Below are 21032 nucleotides of genomic sequence, written 5' to 3' on the forward strand. Positions count from 1 at the left end.
AATTTCATATATTGTTCCTATAAAAATTCTGGTGTTTTCAAATATATCCCTATCGTTAGAATCCGTAAGAAAAAAATTAATTAACTATAGATTAAATACTTAACCCTAATTAGTTAATAAGATGAATTGATCTTTTTATCCCTCTGCAATTAATCGTTGAAATTTTTAGAGGAATATATTTGTGGTTGCAAAAAAATTATTTTACTTATCAAATAGACAGTACTTCAATGGTAACACACCAGAGTAACATATTTGAAAATAGGGTAAACTTCAAATACCACCCCTGTGGTTTTGCACTTTATCACTTTAGCACCCTGTAGTTTAGGCTTCGTTTGGGATTGCGGGAAGATTGCGTTACGTGCGGTGGGAAAGTACGTTAAAAAAATACCCTGTTTGTTTTCATACATAATATTGCGTTCCGCATATTGCGATGAGTCGGTTACGCTATATTTTTTGCGGTCCCACTGAAGAACGCCGAAGCATATCCCTATATGCTTTTTTCACAACTCCGTTTTATCTAATAGCGTTACATAGGCCTCAATACTAAACTAAGCCTTAATGTGTATCAAATTAGTGTCATGTGGTTTCACTTTAGTCAGTTTTTTCGTTAGTTTTTTCGTTAATATTTTTTCGTCAGTTTTTTCGTTAATATTTTTTTAAATTATATACAAAAGAATTTTAAATACCCCATTTAGATTTGTCGAATATTCATTTTAGTATTCTTTAGTTTTAACTTTGTCACTGATTTAACAAAAAAAATAGTGGAATAGATAATAAAAAAATAAAAATAAAACCACAGAACACTAAATTGATACACTTTAAATCACAGAGTACTAAAGTTAAAAGGTGTGAAACCATATGAGTGATATTTGAACTTTAAATAAAATTTTTACAGAAACAACATGTAACAATTAAATTTTATAAAAATAAATTTATAATTTATTATATTTATAAAAATTTGTATGAAATTAATCTAAAAATAATATACGACAGCAGGCCTAAACCTAGGGGAGTTCTAATGTTCTTTAGCCCCCGTTTGGTTGGGGGTTAAGGGGTGGAATAACCCCTTAACCCCCAATTTATACCCAAACACCATGAAAAAAGGGTGGGGTTTACTAACCCCACCCCCTTCCCAACTTTAACCCCGCACGCATCCCGAGCTCTCACCTTTTTCTTCTTTATCAATCATTAACCCCACTCCCCTTCCCAACTTTAACCCCGCACGCATCCCGAGCCCTCACCTTTTTTCTTATTTATCAATCATTATCTTTTTATCCCACCTACTCCAACCAAACACAAAAAAATTTTAACACCACTTTAACCCTGAACTTAACCCTATCCCTGGTATAGCTATTTTTTTCTTAACCCCGAACCAAACGGAGGCTTAATGTTTTTTTTTTTAAAAAAAAAATAATAAATTGGGGATGCCTCCATCCCGAAGCAGTAAAAATAGATGACGGATTTTGAGGGGCGGCGAGATGCGCGTAGAAAGCGAGAAGGGGGGGTGTGTGGGGCCCACAGACGAAAACAAAAAATTGAAAGGTTCGCCGCCCCACCACACCACACCACCGCTGTACGACGCGGTGACGTGTCCGCATTTTCGCCGCATGGGGACGCATCCCCAGTTTCTCTGCCCTCGCTGAGACGGACGTCGTCAACACGCGTAGCATCACAACCGCGTCCGTGTGTGGGGGACGGATCATTCATTCATTTTTACATTGTAGACAACCAACCAAAAAAAAAAGAAAAAAAAAAAAAGAGAGGCGTAGCTGTAAGGGAACGTGTAAACAGGATTGCTGCTGCATTGCTGGGTTAAGTCCAAACAAAGAACTGCAGGAAAAAAAGGGGAAGGAAAATAATTAGCTTTGTCGTTTCTTCGAACCAGCAAAATATTCACTATGACAATTTTTATTATGATTATAAACTAAAATTATGATTAAATATTTATAATAAAATATTAAATTCAGACTTGAATTTTTTTAAAAAAAAACATAAATGTGCCATAAATAATGAAAGTTAAAATATCGTTAATAAATTATTATTTAATATTATATTTGACCTCCAAACAAAGTGTCTAACTATTTTCTTTGTAACATATTGTTGTCACTAAATTGCAGGAAATTTCAAATCTCATTCCCAATGTGCTTCTCAACGAAAAAGAATTTGAGCTTTTGATTTATTGGGAACGATATATGCAGCATCGATTCTTGAGAAGATTTCTTTGCGAACTCGGACAAATTTTTTTTAAGAGAAAAGTAAAGTACTATTCATTTTGTTTATTTTTTTAAAATAAATTTGATTGAAAAAAATAAAATAATTAGACTTCAAATTTGAACTCTCCAACATGAACTGTCAATCCTTTTGCCCTGGGTTTAAAACTCTGAACTTTAATTTTTTTGGAGCCGCAGTTAACAAGAAACGTTTTCAACTCAATATTGAAAGCAAAAATATAATTAGTATTCCTATTTTAACTACATAAACTATGATATTCTCTAATAAAAATCCAAAATAGCTATCAAATGGTAGTAAATAATTGTATTTAACAAACTTATTTGATCCCGAGACTTTCCCAGCAACTACGCAACATGTATAGAGTGTTCACATGAAATAGTCCAAATAATTAGAAAAACCAACAGCATATTTATCTGACAAGTAACATGAAATTTGTTTACTAATTAATAACATGAATACGCTTATCTTTGTTCTCCACAAATAAATTACAACACTGAGACGAGGATCTCCGCGATCTAACCTCTCACGAGATCAATTAATCATATAACTCCCAGTGGAAAAAAAGGAAAGAGGGGAACAGTTAATAATAATTTACACATTATAAATTCATAGTAGCAATAATATGCTACCTTAAGATCCGCCGAAAAAAATATAAGGAAAAATAAGAATAAATAGAAGCTTCGGGAATGTTCTTCTACTTCGCCGCAGCCACCTCGGGAGGCGGTGGGAGGTTGAGATCGATCTCGAACGCGAACCCCCTCGCGGGCGAATCGATCACGGAGGACGAGTCGGAGTCACTCACGGCCCCGCCGCCGCCGCCGCCGCCGAATCCCTTCGCCCCCTCCGCCCCCCCCCCGTTCGCTCGGCGGCGAACGCGCTTCCCGCCGCGGCGGCGGCGGCGGCGGCGTTCTTGTCGGATCGGGCGATCGGGTCGAAGAAGAGGAACGCGCTGCGCGCCACGCGGCGGCGAAGCGCGGGAGGGGAGGGCGAGCTCGAGATCGAGCGAGGGGGGGCGAAGCGGGGCGCGCCGCGGCGGCGCCGCGGCTGGAGGACTCGACGGTGCTGCTGCGCTCGCGGCGGCGGCGGCGGCGGCGGCGGCGGCGAAGTTGGTCTTGGCCTTGGGGCCGCGGAACTGGAGCGCGGCGGCGTCGTAGGCGCGCGCCGCGTCCTCGGCGGTGTCGAAGGTCCCGAGCCACACGCGGCTCTTCTTCGCCGGGTCCCGGATCTCCGCCGCAAATCTCCCCCACGGCCGCTTCCGCACCCCGCGGTACCGCACCCCCCCCTCCGCCGCCGCTCCCCCGCCGCCGCTTCTGGCGACGCGGGGCTTCTTCGTGCTGGCCTTCATCTCCTCCACCATGGTAGCGACCTCGATCTCGATCTCGATCTCGATTTCGATCTCTTTTCCTTTTCGTTTTCCCCTTAAGATTTGAGGAATAATAACAACAACAACAATAGAGGAAGGGAAAAGGAGAGAGATGGGGGATCGAGGAGGTGGTTTGGGAATGGGGAGAAAACGAGGGGTGGGGGGGTGAGAATATATAGAGGGAGGAACGGGGCGCGGTCTACGGAGGATTTGACCGGTCTGGGCCGCCGTTCTCGCTCCGGATAGCTTTTCTTTAATTAGAAGTTCCCGATATTTCCACCCGACCCCGTTTTCTCACATCACTACTCGTCCCCCCGACCTACCGGTCCACCGAATTGTTTTTTTCTCACAAAACCCCAATTATCGTATTATTTTATGACTAACCCTCAATAGACAACACAAAATGTTAAGTTGTTGAATCATCAATTAAATTGCAAAGTTATATAAAAAATTATAAGGTATAAAAATATATAAACAATTGTTTGAAACTAAATAATCTCAAAACGATTAATTGAGTTACATATTGAAGTAAATATCTTTCAGTCCTATTAAGTATAATTTTCAATTGTTTTTCATCATATTCATTTTTCAAATTAGACCGCTTTTCTTAATTAATAATAGTATCGATTTACCGACCGTCCCCGAGGTCCCAAGTTCGAATCCTAATTGATTTACATTTTCAGCTAAATTTATTTCTGAATAAAAGAATTAGAAGCGGATAGCGTGCTACCTATTTCTAAAAATAAATAAATAAATAAATAATAGTATCGATTTAATTTAATTTTTTGCAATTTGGTGAATTAAATTTCTTTTTTTTTTTTTTTGCCTAGTCATTTTTATCTATTTTATATATGCATCGTGCATTCGCGAGTGGTGGATGTGTGAAGTACAGCTTAAAACGGTTGTGAATTAGATTAATATTTTTTTGATTAAATAATTTGGCCGGTTGTTCGGCGTGTGAAATGAGAGTTCACCGGTTCACTGAACCGGCCAAACCGGCCCGGATCTGGTAACAGTGCTCGCCTCCTAAGAATGAGTCGAGAGGAAAAAAAAAAAAAAAACCCAAGCGGGGTGAGATCATTATAAGTCCCAATTAAAGAGGACCAAATAATAATAATAATAATAATAATAATAATAATAATAATAATAATATAACTGGGCGATTTTCGTATTTTTGTATTCGTGTATGTGACAACGAGCTTGCGCGGGTGTTGCTGGGGACACGCAAGTGCGGAGGGGCGGCGCTGTCTCTTTCCCGCCGTTTCCGTTACTCCCTCGGGACTCGCACAAACTTAACGGTCAACGTTAGTTGGAAAGACGGGTTTTTTTTTTTTTCGCACAGCCGAGTCAAGGCTAATTTACGCCTTTGGTCCCCGAACTATGACACGTATAACATTTAAGCCCCTCAAATTTTCATTCATTGTGTGATAAACGATATAGTAAACTCTTTAATTTATGTTGTTGCAATTAATGTGTCACCAGCACGCCTACAGCATTACTACGTCGCTGGTATACTAGCAAGATATCATAACATTTTCAATTTAATTGAACTACGAAACTTTAATTATAATAATTTTTAAAAATCTTATCAGATATTGTCATAAATTAAAATTTTAACATTAAAATTATCACGCTCCTCATATTTCGAGGACTAAAAGTTTAATATAACCCTTAAGTAAAAAATATAGTTTAAAAGATTATGTAAAAATTGATTAAATAAATTAGGACTGGACTTATTCAATAATAAATCTATTAGTCAATATTAGCTTGCTTAAGTTTTTTGCTCTAACTTCTAAAATCGTAATTTTAATAATATTATTATTATTATTATTATATATATATAATTTGACATAATTTGTCAAATTATTATTTTAATCTGGCTAATAATGTGTTCGCCATAAAATACGTGTTTTTTTTTTTAAATAATATCTTATGCCTGATTAATTTGACTTATCATAATAAATTTTTCAATTAATTTGCATCTACATCTATGTAGGAAACTGGAGCGCACTAATTGGGGGTCGTAATTTGGGAACTAACGGTGCAATTTATCAGAAAGAGAAAGGACCGGAGCGCAACTAACTAACTCCGTTACGGGGAGGCGCCGTGCCGTTAAAACCGGGGTAGCGGCGGGGTTTCGGGTGCGGTGGGGTGTGGGGCCCACCGGGTGTCGGCACACGTCGGCGTCCTCGCCGTGTTGCCCGGATCCGCGGGTGAATTGGGTGGGGATCTGTAGAAACTTTGTTGCCTGCACCGAGCCTAAAAATCCATCCCATGCACCGCACCCTCTAGCTCTATTATCCTATTTTATTAGTGGAGTTTTTCATATTGAGATATTTTATATTTTCCTCTTTTTTTTATATATGTATTTATATAATGGTCTTTAAAATTGCAAATTAAAATTAAATAACAGATCCTTTTCTACTGTTGATTTTTAATTTTTCATTATCGAGGCAATAAATTTTACAGTACATTATTTTATCGGTGCATGGAGAGTATCTGTACACCGAGTGCAGGTAATAATTTCCACAGGAGGTGAAGGGGCCCACCGTCCCGTTTGGGCCCTGTGGATTCGCCTCGTTCTCGTCGCAGTGACTCTGCTTCCCGCCACCGCGTGTACACGTGTCACGAGGCCTTCCTTCCGCGGCGCTTCCCCGTGTTACTCGTCCTGCGCCCACGGGCCACGGCCACACCCTGAATATATATATATTTTAATATTTATTTGTTCATACGGTTACCGTGCCCACCTATTAAAATTTAGGATTAATTTCAGATAAATCCCTATATATGTAATGAATTACCAATATATTCTATAAAGTTCAACTTTTACATATTGTTACCGTAAAAGTTTTGATGTTTTCAAATGTCGCTAATGTTAGGATTCGTTAGAAAAAATTAGTTAATCATATGTAAAATACATAACCTCAGTTAGTTAATAAAGTGACTTAACCTTTTTACCCTCTTCAATTAACAGTTGGAATTTTTGAAGGGATATATTTGAGATGGCAAAAAGATTATTTCACTTATAAAACTGTAACAAATCAGAGGGATATATTTGAAAATATTAGGACTTTTGAATGGACAATATATAAAAATTGAACTTTGTAGAGATATATTTGTAATTTACTATGTTTGAAGAGACCTGGATGAAATTAACCCTCTAAAATTTAGAAAATCAAGTGACCCTCGCGTGTTTGGGCCTGGGCCGATCCAATGAGAAATCTCCGACCCAGAGTTTGACTTGGGCCTGGGCCCGCCGGGGCATTAGCTCCTTAGAAGCCAAGGCCCATACCATTAGAAATTATTGGCTACACCAGGTGTTTAGGTACATCTCGTATACGGCCTCCTAAAATTCCCGTAATAGAGACCTCAAGTTCACAAAAACCACCAGGTGTGCTCGGTGTTGCATATATCTGATGTTTCTCTGTTCTTTTGCGGAGGTTTTCATACTTTTTTTTTTATTTTATTATATCGTGGTTAAACTCAATAAGAGGTGTTTCACAGTACGTATATTAATTATGTGGCATTAATTGCGTTATTACTTTATCATCCATTGGAGGATCAGGTTAGGCGGTTAAACCTAGTTGATGTAGTTAAGTTACCTCTCTACTCCGATCCTACATTACCATCCGGTCGAGCTAAACTATCGATTCTCAAAGAGAGGAGAGAAAGACATTTGATTGGGTGGGTCTACAAAGCCCGGTCCAGGAGGCACCGTCCCCAAGTCGACAATCGTCCACTGACCGGTCAACCTAACACAGGGAGGTGGGACCCGCACACTCCCAATCAAAAGGTACAAACTCTTATTCGCTGATGTTGACCGCATCAGCCGGTCGAAGTCAACCGGGTAGACGGTTTGGCATGGGCTCGAAATTTCCTCGAAGTCGCCACCACACGCAAATTGAATGATGACGGCGAGGGCGGAGAAATCCAGGACCCCCACCAAATTATTCCATGCACCTCCCTCACCACATCAGCTGTGGCACCTCCTCTATTTCAACTTGTATTGCCTCTCCACAAAATTATTACACAGTGGAACGGTTTCCCAAAATATTAATAAGCTCATATATTATTATTATTATTGTATTAAGTTATATACACTAGAAGATAATTAATAGTTTCAATATTTTATCAATAATTTATAAGATTGATAATAACTCAACAACACTTATTTATATGTTCAGGGTAAAAATATATTGTTGTAAATAAATGCTTATGCATTAATTAAGTGGACGGCATTGATAGTTATTTTTTCAAAAAAAAAAAAATATTGCATTGCTGTATTTGCACCGAGAAAAATAAAACTCAAAACTAAAAATCTTAACATTTAAACCTAAATAATTTCTGGATTATTTATAATATTTAGTATTTAGGCATCAAACGAACAACTATTAAAATTACTGGTATTCAATAATTTATTTTTAGTTTCATAACTTTAAGGCATGAAGTTTAAATTTACAATTTATGTCTAATAGTTTTAATTCTAACTTTAAAAAGCTCGAAGATTCTAGTGTATACACTGCGGTACTTGCAGTATATTTTTTTTTAAGAAAAAAATAGCAAACTATATGCTTTGTTTATTTTTTTAAAAATAAATTGAGTTAAAAATATTAAATGATTAGATTTTAAATTTGGCATCTCAGTCAATTACGCTAGATAACCGTTGTTGTTCTGAGCGGTCTAGGGATGACGTGGTGGACCTGGTCCAGGCAACAAGTTGTATGAGAGGGGGACCACAAACCGCGGCCTCGCCACAAGAAGCAAACACAAAAACCCATCGAAGTCTAGAGAGAGAAGCTCCCAAAGAGAGAGAAGAGAGAGAGAGAGAGAGAGAGAGAGAGAGGGGAAAAAAATCTTAGCTGCTCCACTGATCAAAAGAGAGAGAGAGAGAGTGAAATCCGATCGTCGATCTGTAGACGGACGGATGATAGGGGGGATGGAGGGACAAACAGTTCGATCTTCTTCCACACCCAACACCAACAAGCGAAGATCCGAGTTCCTCAACATGATCAAGGTATCGATTTGGATTTCTCATAAATTTCTTACAAATTTCTTTGATTCCAAGCTAGGAAAAACTTAGTAACTTTTGATGGAGTATTTGTCTCAGTACTGCGATTCGGAGAAGCACTGAATTATAATTACCCCCTACGGCTTCTTACCGCAGCAGAATCAGAAGCAGCGATTAGCGGGAAAAAAAAAATGAAAATTAGGAGATGGGGTGTTTTCTTTGACAATTGATGCTGATTAGTCAAATAAATCTCATCTTCTGCTTAAAATTGATTTTATTTATGATCCGGATAGTGTATTTTCTAGGGTTTCCGATGTCTTTGAGTTGCTTAATTAGGGGAAAAGATGGATCGGATTAAACTGGTGATCCTGAGGATAAATTAGGCGTTTTTGTTCTCAATTCTAACATATAATTCGAGAAAATAGTGAGTGGATAAAATTCATAAACATTGATTTTATCCTGTCCTGAATAATCAGTGTGATTTACGTGAGTAATTGGGAGATGGTCATCGCAATTGATTTATTAATAGCGAATCCTATGTTAGGCGACAAATTGACGAGAACCCGCCACCGAAAGAGGAACAGCTAAGTGGGAGAACGAACATAAATGCACAAATCTCATGTGACGACGTAATTAAAACAAAAAAAAAAGCATATTTGTCGCTACTCGATACTCGTGAATTGATTTTGTTTGAGGGCTCGGAAATCATGACTAGTAGGGGTAGCACTTGCAAAGTAAAAAATTTTTGAGAACAGGTGATTAGACTTTCATCATTGAGAATAGATGCAAATTTCAGAGCATAGGAGCGAAAAAGAAATGAACATTCATGGTAGATATTTGCTTTTTCGGCTGCCAAAACTAATTGTTTTAGAAAGTCATGAAAAGTTCATATTGTTGACAATTAAATCTTATCTGCTCGGATGCCCTCCACTTTTAAAATTTTCTGATCTCGTTTCTGTCTTTTATTTTCACGTATCTGAATGGCCGTAAAGAGTGCTGCATGTCTTAATTCATCATCATCGGATGCTGGGAAAGGACGGAGCAAGTTGTCGAGTAATAAAGTCGCGCATGGTTTTCACTTGGTGGAAGGAAAAGCCGGCCATGACATGGAGGATTATCATGTCGCAGAGTATAGATACGAGAATAATTGTGAGCTTGGCCTGTTTGCTATATTTGATGGCCATTTGGGAGACAGTGTTCCGAGTTATCTAAAAGATAACCTTTTCAACAACATACTTAAAGAGGTACCTGTTTATTTATCATCTATGTTCTTTTTGTTGAAATTGTTGTATTCGTTTACAGAGAAATGCTATTTATGGAAGATTGCAGGAATATGTTCTTCTATGGTATAGACTATAGAGCTTTCCTAATGACTCCATTTAGTGCAAGTACTACTGTATTTTCTCTCATTTGTCTTCTTTAATTCCTTTTGTCGGTTCAGATTGTCACTTAAAAGTGGCAAGTTTCTATATAGATTGCCCTCTCTTCTTTTATGAAGGTAGAAACATAAAGATGCTAACTGAAATATAGCGCATTCTGAAGTGGGTATCTGAACTTCAAATTATGGATTTTACTACCTATGTGTACAGTTGTTTGATTTAATTGCCTCTCATCAGAAGTTATCTTTTGACTTTTTGATGAAATTTTTGATAATTAATCAGACATCCTTTAACTCCTTCGACTGAAATGGTTAAATTCTAACAGAACTTGTTGGAATTTTCTGAAATCAGAAGTAATGAAAAAGTTTGGTGGTAAAATCCAAATTTTGGAAGTTTTTGCAGTTATGTTAGAAGTGCACAACTTTATGCTCATGCATGGCCTGTACCTCTTTACCTTTTACCAACTATGATATTTATAGCTGAATCTCTTCATGGTCACTACAGCCTCTCTTCTGGAGAAACACCGAAGAAGCAATAAAAAATGCTTACCGCTCCACAAACAAGTATATTCTAGAGAATTCCAGACAGCTTGGTCCAGGAGGTTCTACGGCAGTTACAGCCATCGTCGTCGATGGTAAAGATTTGTGGATAGCGAACGTAGGCGACTCGAGAGCCGTTGCATGTGAGAGAGGTGAAGCTAAGCAGCTTACTGTCGACCATGAACCTGATTCCGAAAGGCCAAGGATTGAAAAACATGGTGGTTTTGTGACGACTTTTCCTGGTATGTTCTTTTTTTCCAGTTGTTGTTTTGTTAGTAACCATAATGCAATTCATATATATATCTTGGTACTAAATTGGTGTAATTTCAGGTGATGTTCCTCGCGTAAATGGTCAGCTTGCTGTTGCAAGGGCATTTGGTGATCAAAGCCTCAAGGCACATTTAAGTTCAGAGCCGGATGTCAAACATGTGCCTATAGTTTCGGGCATAGAGTTTGTCATACTCGCAAGTGATGGACTATGGAAGGTTAGTAATTTGATTCCTCTTAATGTTCACTGCTTTACATTCACCTCCGTTTTGAGCCCTCATACTCTTATCTAAATAAATTTTTATTGTAAAATTATGAAGTTTTTAAGTTGGATAATTTGGGGCATTGTTAAGTATTATGTTTTATTGTTCGTGCTGACTAAATTTACTACGTTCTCTTCCTTTCTTATTCAGTAATCTTACTTCTTCTATTGACGAATTCATCTAGGAACTTGGATATCTTCTCGTAAAAATCTATGACTATCTTGGAATAAAAAGGAAATCTAACTCTGCAAAGTTTCCTGATTCAGGTTATAAAAAATCAAGAAGCTGTTGATTTAGTGAAATCCATCAAAGATCCCCGAGCTGCCGCAAAACGGTTAACGACGGAGGCGCTGACAAGGAAGAGCAAGGATGATATTTCTTGCATCGTGATCCGTTTTAGATGCTTAACTTAAAACCTTAGGAACAGGGGAAAAATGGCTCATGTGATACAGCAGTAGGTTATCTTATTTGTCATATGGCTGTGTTTATAGACTGCATTTAAATGAGAAAAAACATACTTGTATGTAGAGGCTTGCTGTGACACATTTGTGTGTGTGTGTGTGTATATATATCTATATATATATAGTATAATATGCATCTGATAGAGAGGAGAAATAGATTGTAGTAATCTAACTGTGGTTTGTTCATAGTCTTCTTGTCGAATCAATTGTTCCTGTGTTCTGATGAAGCTATTATTTTCTGTAGTCAATTTTGTCCACTGTTAAAAGCCGCTGCGGGTATGATAAGCTCAGTTTTATTCAGATTCAAAGTGCTTTATTCAGACCTAGCTGCGTTTTGATCATTATTAAATTTTAGGGTTATTCGTATACACGTCTCTGCAAACATAGTGAATTGCAGATATATTTCTGCAAAACGAAAATTTCATAAGTTGTCCCTGCAAAAGTTCTAAGTTATGCAGATATGTCCCTCTGGTTAAAATTCGTTAATGAACTGTTTATTTTTTAACAGTTTTTTTATGAAATGATTTTTTTGCCTTCACAAATATATCCCTCCAAAAGTATCTCTCTTTTCCTTCTCTTTCTCTTCCTCTTCGTACCATCGGAGCGGACGACGGCGGCGGCGCGGGGTCAGGTTCACCGGCGACGAAGAAGAGGGAGGAGAAAGAAGGAGAGGAAGAAGAAGAGGGAAGAGGAAGAAGAAGAGGAAGAGGGGGAGGAAGAGGAAGAAGGAGAGGGTTTGCCGCCGCCGCCGCCGCCGCCGCCGCTGCTGCCGCATCTCCTCCCTTGCCGGCGAAGAAGAAGAGGGAAGAGGAAGAGGGAGAGGAAGAAGAAGGGCGAAAAGGAAGAGGAAGAGGGAGAGGGAGAGGGAGAGGGTTCGCCGCCGCAGCCGCATCTTCTCCCTCGCCGGCGACGAAGAAAGGGAAGAGGAAGAGGGAGAGGGAGAGGAAGAATAAGGGGGAAGAGGAAGAGGAAAAGGGTTCGCCGTCGCGGCGAGGTCGAGGTCGGCGAGGTCGGGGTCGGGTTCGCCGACGACGAAGAAGAGGGTCTGCCGCCACCGCCGCCGCATCTCCCTCGCCGGCGATGAAGAAGAGGGAAGAGGAAAAGGAGAAAGAGGAAGAAGGGTAAAATCGTCAATTCACATTATAATTAACCATAGTTATGTATTTTAATCATAGTTAACGAAAATTTTCTAACAGATCTTAACGGCAGATACATATCTGTATAACTTAGGACTTTTGTAGGGACAACGTATGGAATTTTTATTTTGCAAGAATATATTTGCAATTCACTATATTTGCAGGAACATGTATACAAATAATCTAAATTTTATATATACAATTGATATATACTATGTGCTACTGCTTTTGGTCTTTTATGTCCTGGTTTATTCATGGTTTCTCAAAATTAGTACTTACCTGTGGTGTCGTGGTGAGACAATATAGCAAAAGTATTTTTATTTTTGCAATAGAAAATATAACAAAAATATATTTTATTTTTGCATATTGTCTTAAGTTGGTTATTATATATTTTTGTGTCTTATTGAAAAATATAGAAGTATATCTATCTATGCTTTCGTCTTAATTCTTTTATTGAAAGTCTTAATTCTCTTATTGAAAAATATAAAAGTATATCTATATATCCTTTCGCCTTAATTTTATTTTATCTATTAAAATTAATTAGATAGAACTCAGTATCAAAAGAGTGCTTAATAGATACAACTGGTATTGTGATATATCTGCTTAGACAAAATTTGATCTGTTCGACATCACAACACAGGGAATTACACCCACAAATTGACCACATTAATCATAAATTTATGTATACACATGACGATAACATCTCAAACATTTAACCGAAAAGCAAACATAACAAACACAAGGTGTTTGGCACCATGTTTCGCGAACAATAGGTGACTATTACATGCATACCAAACATTAACAGCAGCATATAATATAATACAATATTACAATATAATAATTAATACAAACACAGCTTCATCAGCCCAACAATTAGCCACGTGGAGGTAATCAGACGGTGCATATTGCTTCGATTTTTTTTTATTTTTCACTGTCAATCTTATTAAGAATGTAGTCAGTAGTCAATGGTCGGAACACGGTCGGTTCCTCCTCCAGCGCTGCGACGAATCTCCGCGCAAGGTGGGCGTAGACGACCCAATCTCCGCTGCCGCGGGGAATCGGCATCACGTAACCTGCTCCGTCGCCCCACGGGAAGTGGTACGACCCGAACGCCGGCCTCCCCCACCCAAAATCCGCCTCCTCCGGAAAACCCCTCCCGGAGGACACCACACATGCCGGTCCCCCTTCCTCTCCGCAGTATATCTGTTGAATATAAAATATATAAATAATAGTACCAAGTAATCTACATATATCTTAACAATACTCAAAACTTTATTTTTCAGCGACTTAAGTTTTTAGAGAGAATAATAAATTTGATTGTTTAGTTCTCAATTTTTACATACCCTCGCCACCGACGGCACGGGGCGGCGCGACTCGACCCAGTCGACGAGGTTCAGGAAGTGCTTCTCTGTCGCCGCGGCGGATACCCACCCATGCACGTGTTCGGCCACCTCGTCCAGCTTCATCCCATGCAGGGCCTCTACGTCCAACGTCCCGTAGGGGATCGACAGCACGTTGCCGAAGTAGCCGAGCATGTCGTCCTCGCCGCCGCAAAGCCGGCCCCGACCGTTCACGACCACTCCCATGCAGCAGACTTTCTCGTCAGCGTCGGCGGCTTTCGCGAGAAGCCGCCAGAGACACGCTGTGAACGCCTCGAGCTTCGTTTTCCCCTTCCCCGCGGCGGCTTGAAGCGTGGTGACGTCCTTCGCAGCGATGTAGTAGATGCGGTTGACGGAGACGGGGGCTGCGGCGGTGTCGGAGTCGGGGGGAGGGGGGAGGGAGGAGAGCGGGGCGTAGAGGCGGTCGATGGAGGCGTCGACAGCGGCGGCGGGTCGGGGGGAGAGGAGGGAGCTGCGGAAGGTGGGGAGGACGGAGAGCGGCGCCGAGCGCACGGTCTCGGCCCAGGAGACGATGAACATGTTGGTGGAGTAGGCGTCGGCGACGCGGTGGTCGAAGGTGCAGGCCACCACCACACCGCCGCACTTGAGCTCAGTGGCCTGTTGGCGGGAAGGAAGGAAAAAACTAGTACTACCCAAAATAATTAATTGTTATAAAATCAAATCTAGTGTATTACTATAATTGTTATAAAATTTAGTAGTACTAGTGTCCTTAAAAACAGTTCAATACTCCCAAATTTATTTTACTAGTTCAGGGCCCGTGCTTCGCAACGGATCGATAGTATTTCAGTCAATCAACATATATAATTATTAAAATTTTAAAATTAAAAAATATAATAAAAAATAAAAAATAAATCATATAGCCCTCTATACATTATAAAGCTAATCTTTTTTTATTAATATTTTTTAACTTTCGGTATTTTTAGAGTTAAAATATGCTAATAACTTCATATAAAAATTCAATCAAATTTAGTAATTTTAATAGCTATTCTATAAATAAATTTTTAATTAAAAAGTTAAAATTGTAGGATTTATTCTAAACTGCAAATATATGATGTTATTCTTATCTAGTTAATATTGATTGGAGAAAAAAAAATTATTATATGTAACTGGTGTATATTAACACACCATACACCACAACTTATATTAAAGGACTAATTTTTAATATCAAAACTTAATAAAATATATCTAAATTATAAAGTCTAATAATTTAAATATATTTACTGAATTAAAATTTAAAATCTCTATTAAATATTTTAAGTATGTGGTGTATGTTCTTATATGCATCTGGTATAGAAAATACTTAATAGAGTACATTCATAATTCCAAGAAGAATAGGAGAAATTTTTACTTGCACCTATGTATACTAATATTTCACACACCATAAAAACATATCAGATGATTGATAGAATATCTGATAATTACCAACCGTTCCTAGAGCAAGTGGCAAAGGGCTTGGTGGTTAGTACTCGAGACCCAAGTTCGAATCCTAGTTGAGTCACATTTCTAGCTAAGTTTATTTCTAAATGAAATAAACAAAGCGGGTAGCGTGTTATCTATCTCTCAGAAAAAAAAAAATCTGATAATTAGTATTAAAAATTTTTGTGATGTGATGGAACTGTCAAATTATAGGCCTAGTGCATATGATATTTTAATAGAACGGGTGCATGCAATATTGTTGAAGTAGATGAGGAAGAGAAAAGAAGACACGTGTCGTTTCAAGGGCTTCTAATATGACTAAACTGTCAAATTAATATATCTATAGATTCTTTATTGAAGAGTTATAAATTTTATTTTTAATATCTAATAAAATTTTGAATAAAGTTAAAATTAATACGTAACACGTAACAGTGGATCGAAATCTTATCAATGAGACAACGAGAACGTCTAACTTCGTTAGAGAGCTTCCACTGAAGTTTTTTCCGCGGTAAGTAACCAACTTGTTACTGTTCCTTGACCAATTAGTAGTTGTTAAGAAATTGGGTCTAATCAGGTTGGGGTGACGATAGTTGGACTCGTGTTGACCTGTTAACCTACAGATAACTCCAACTGTGGCGTTGGTACCACGAATTTTAAGTCTTTTTCTCGAGTGTCCCCAACGAAGTGAGAGGTCTCAATACTTACCTACTTAAGTTGACTGTGATGGTTAGTGACTAGTTACCACACATCTATCTAACTTAGCACTTGCTTCTTTAAATATATAAAATCTGGGAGTGCTTAGTTTTTTAGATGGATGCGTGCTATTGACTATATATAGCAATTCCTAGAGCAAGTGGCAAAGAGTTTGATGGTTGGTATTCGAGACCCAAGTTCGAATCCTAATTGATTCACATTTCAAGCTAAGTTTATTTCTAAATAAAAAAACGAAACAGGTAGCGTGCGTGCTTTTTATCTCTCAAAAAAACTTATATAAATTTATAAGGCTAGCGTACGTACGGTATTGGTTTCGTCACTATCCTGCACCGTATATAAGGCTAGTATTTATAGATTGTTGTTATTGACTACAGCGAATTATTTATTTATATAAGTGTAATTAAATTACATTATTGGTTGTCGTATTACGAGGCACATGATACTTTGGTTCTCAAATTTTAATTTATAATAATTTTCAGCTCGAATTTCTTAAATTTTTGTAAACAAGTTTCACAACGCAATTTAATTAATTATATATTGATATATAGCTAGTATGAAAGTAATTAATGCAATAATATTATGATTTATTATGCAACAATAATTACAACGTGAAATTACTCTCAAATCACCATATACATTAATTTTAATCAATTAAATTAGATTGTAAAATTTGATTGTAATAATTCAAAAATATTCAAGCTAAAAAATTCAACAAATTAAATTTTAAAAATCAAAGTGACACGCGCTTCTCAGTTTGAGGACCAAATGTGTAATTTAGCCTTTATATAAACTTGCAAGTGTTATATTCGTATAACTTGCTAGAATCAACAACAACATCAATCGAGCTAGCTAGATGTATTCTAGCCTTAATTATGGCGTAGAATAGTGATGAATATTATCATTGATAGAGTACGTTTGATGAAGTTTAATGAACATGTTCATTCATTTATAGTTCTTTCCCATGACCATTTTTATTTTAAAAGGCTCAATCTCAATCATTCATCATTTTTTTTAAAACGCGGAGCAAAATTAAACTTTCGTATACTTATTTGTAGAAATATATATAAAACAAATAACACACTATCTTTCTCTAAAATTGAAAAAATGCGAATGAACCAGATGACATATTGAGATTTAGCATCTATCCATATGAGAGAGAGAGAGAGAGAGAGAGAGAGAGAGAGAGAGAGAGAGAGAGAGTGTATGTATATAAACCTGAACACAGAGCACTCCTTTCTTCTTCTTTGGCACCAGCTTCCCCTCCACACTCTCATCAGGATCATGAAAGCAAAGCTCCCGGAGCTCGGCATCAGCTCGAGCCTCAACGAAGTCGACACCGCGGTTACTGCACAGCAGCTCCGGCTCGCCGGCCTCGTTGCTCACCACCTCCCCCGCAAAAGGGTAGTACGTCGCGAGGGTCCGCGCCAGCGACGCCTTGAGGGCGGCGACCATCGTGGCGTACGTCGTTGAAGTTGCCACCGCATTTTCATAGCATAGGAAGATGCCGACGTCTAACGGCGGTAGAAGCAGGTCGAGGTTCGACAGCGGGCGCCGGTGCTCCTGCATTGGCAGCGCCGCAGCCACCGTCGTCTTCGCAGTGACAGTCACTGTGTATGCTTTGCTTGCAACCATTGTAGAGAGAGAGAGAGAGAGAGAGAGAGAGAGGTGGGGGTGGGTGGTGTTTGGTTGAGGGCATGGAGATACAGAGTGTATATATAGAGGAGGGGGTAGTGTATTTCAAAAGCTTGTGGTTAGAACTTAGAACAGCCACCAAGTCAATCTTGCAGTTTCCAAGCTAACTCGTGTTCGACTCGAAATTTCAAGTTCAAATTCTTTCAAGTTCAAATTCTCGACTTAGCTCACAAATGAGCTGAACGAATGCAAGTTTATCCTATCTCGCTCGTGTTTGATCCGATACAGCTCAAAAATAAATAAATAAATAATACATATTATTTTTATATTAATATATAGTAAATTTAAATATTATATTATATTTTTTATATTTTAGAATGACTTTTAATAAATTTAAATATTTATTTAGTAATACTAAGAGCAAGAGTAAGTATCGGTAATTATAAATTAATAATAATTTAAATTATGATTAGTGTTAATATTTTATTTAATTTTGGAATTAATTTCGAGTAGAAAACGAAGTGAATTATTCCAGCTCACAGGTACCCGTGTTCGGCAGGTGGCATTCCCTACTTAAGAATAAAAATGTTATGAAACAACCGTTCTACTCTAAGGTATCGTTTGGTTCGGGGATAAGTAAAAAGTGGGTATTCCAGGGATAGGTATAAATTAAGGTATAAGCGAGGATTAGATCAATTTTGTGTTTGGATGAAAATTGAGTTATTGCTGGGAATAAGAAAAATAGCGTTTGGTTAGGTAAGATGGGATAAGAATTAAAGTTGGTAGTTAAAAATAAAAAATAATGATATTATCTTTTTCTTTATATTAGAATTTAAACTTTTATATTTTATATTTATATTTTAAAAGTTAAAATATAAACTTTTAATTTAAAAATTAAAATTAAAATTTTAAATTTTAAAATCTCAAATTTATAATTTTAAAAAATTAATTTTTTAAAGTTTGAACATTAAATTTAAGNATTTATATGTATAACAATAATAAATTTAAAGTGATTTTTCATAAATCTAATAATGACTCTTTCTTCGATTTTAATCATTGAGACTATTTAACAGATTTTTACGCCTTCCAATTTTTATAATAAAATTTTTAAATGGTATAAGATTATATCTATTAGATTAATTTTACTTTTAGTTAAATTGTCAACAATTAGGCGTGGTGTAAAATGTGTACCGGTGTACTATTATGTGTATGGAACAACTTTTTGAGTAAATTTTTGGCAACTTGCAGGCAGAGCAGATTTTAGCTTGATTTCCTCATCATGGACGGTCTGCCCTCTCCTCAATATTCGCTGCTAAAGTTAGGGGCTGTTTGGTTGTACGCACTGCATGCGTGCAGCCACAATTCTTTTGTTTGATTTAGTGTAGTTGAGTTCAACTGCTGCAGTTCCAACTGCATAAGAAGGTCCAAATGCTGCAGTTGGAACTACATCCAAATTGGTCGTAGTTCCAACTGCAGCAGTTGGTGAGGGATATGATCACCCACAAATTAATAATAATAAATAAATAAATAAATAAATAGCTAAATAAATAAATAATATATGTATATAGGTAAATAAAAATACTTATAAATAAACTCATACTAATAAAAATTTTTAGACAATACAAGCTTTGTGCAAAAAATTAATTTTTTTTAAATTTATTTTATTTAAAATATAAATATAGTTTTTTTTTCTAAATTTGTATAGAATGTGATCGTGTATGTTAATTTAATAAGTTTTAATTAATTATAATTATTAAATTTGATAAAAAAAATGAGAGAATCGTTTAAATTTTTAAAGTTGGATTTACATATTAAAATTAAATAAATTAAAAATTTTAAATGTGTCGATTAATAAGTTGAAGAATTATTGAAAAATATAAAAATATTATATATATCTGCTTATTTATTTATAAATAGTAAATTTAAATAATTAATAAATTTGTATAATTATTTTATGTTTAGTGAAGGTAACCTCACCACTCTATCTGAAGAGGTGACAAAATTCATAAATACAACTATCAGCTTCATATTACCAAACAGAAGAAATGTAACTGCAGCAGTTGCAACTGCGTAAAACCAAACAGACTAGGTGTAGTTATAACTGCAGCATTTGCAACTGCATGTATTTCCAACTACACTGTTTCTACAACTACATCCAACCAAACGGCCCCTTAGTGCTGCAGGCAATTCCTACATAAAAGGGAAAATTTTTTGAGTACTCCTCTAAATATGTATATTTTCACTAACACCCTTATAATATTGAAATACACAAATGCAAATAACTTTATATCCGAATTAACACGACGGAAAAGCAAATTCTAATTTTACGCTCACTCTATCACCAATATTCCTTAAGGTATCGTTTGGTTCGGGAATAAACAAAAAGTGGGTATTCCGGGGATAAGTATAAATTGAGGTATAAGCGAGGATTAGATCAATTTTGCGTTTGGATGAAAATTGAGTTATTGCTGGGAATAAGAAAAATAGCGTTTGGTTATGTAAGATAGTATAAGAATTAAAGTTGGTAGTTAAAAATAAAAAATAATGACATTATCTTTTTCTTTATATTAGAATTTAAACTTTTATATTTTATATATATTTTTTAAAATTTAAAATATAAACTTTTAATTTAAAAATTAAAATTAAAATTTTAAATTTTAAAATCTCAAATTTATAATTTAAAAAATCAATTTTTTAAAGTTTGAACATTAAATTTAAGATGAAATTTTAATTTAAAAAATAACATATCAAATTCTAAATATAAAAAAATTAAAATATCAAAATTTTAAATTTTAAATTAAACAATTTAAAATTTAAATTTTTAATTTTGTAATTTTAAAATTATAAATTTTAATTTTTGAATTTATAATTTAAATTTTATAATAAATTAAAAACTCTCTCTCTCTCTCTCTCTTCATGGGTGGAACAAGCAGGGTGATCCTAAAAATACTTTTTTTAAAATTCAAAAATTAAAATTAAAAATTTTTAATTTTTAATTTCAAATTTNTGCGTCCGTGATGAACTGGTAAAGGGATTTAACTGTGAATAGTTGGTTGGAGGTCCACCGCCATTTGACCGAGTCTGGCCTGTCACTCGGGCAGAGACCTTGGAGCAAGCCTTTGAGCGACGATACCTGTCTTCGTCTATCGGCGGATGAGGCAGTCGTGAAACCCCGACAGATAAAGCGCCATCTCCATCTGCCATGGTCCCAACATTGGGAGA

General features: G+C 36.7%; 3 protein-coding genes across 3 annotated transcripts; 1 reads left to right on the forward strand and 2 right to left on the reverse strand.

The window, feature by feature from the left end:
- Nucleotides 2927-3823, reverse strand: LOC109719988 (ethylene-responsive transcription factor 8-like). The gene has a single exon (XM_020246847.1). The coding sequence runs from the start codon at nucleotides 3587-3589 to the stop codon at nucleotides 2927-2929; it is 663 nt and encodes a 220-aa protein (XP_020102436.1). The 5' UTR covers nucleotides 3590-3823.
- Nucleotides 8406-11760, forward strand: LOC109720292 (probable protein phosphatase 2C 44; the record flags this gene model as incomplete). Its single annotated transcript, XM_020247303.1, is given in 5 exon segments — nucleotides 8406-8609; nucleotides 9596-9847; nucleotides 10487-10763; nucleotides 10852-11006; nucleotides 11318-11760. Coding segments are annotated over 5 exon segments (921 nt in total). The 3' UTR covers nucleotides 11465-11760.
- Nucleotides 13293-17858, reverse strand: LOC109719908 (putrescine hydroxycinnamoyltransferase 1-like). Its single transcript, XM_020246751.1, has 3 exons — nucleotides 17394-17858; nucleotides 13992-14645; nucleotides 13293-13851 (listed from the first exon to the last, which is right to left on the reverse strand). Exons 1-3 carry the CDS (start codon nucleotides 17808-17810, stop codon nucleotides 13570-13572), a joined length of 1353 nt encoding a protein of 450 aa, XP_020102340.1. The 5' UTR covers nucleotides 17811-17858; the 3' UTR covers nucleotides 13293-13569.

The sequence above is a fragment of the Ananas comosus genome, linkage group 14, assembly GCF_001540865.1.
Source record: "Ananas comosus cultivar F153 linkage group 14, ASM154086v1, whole genome shotgun sequence".
In the NCBI taxonomy this organism is placed as follows: domain Eukaryota; kingdom Viridiplantae; phylum Streptophyta; class Magnoliopsida; order Poales; family Bromeliaceae; genus Ananas; species Ananas comosus.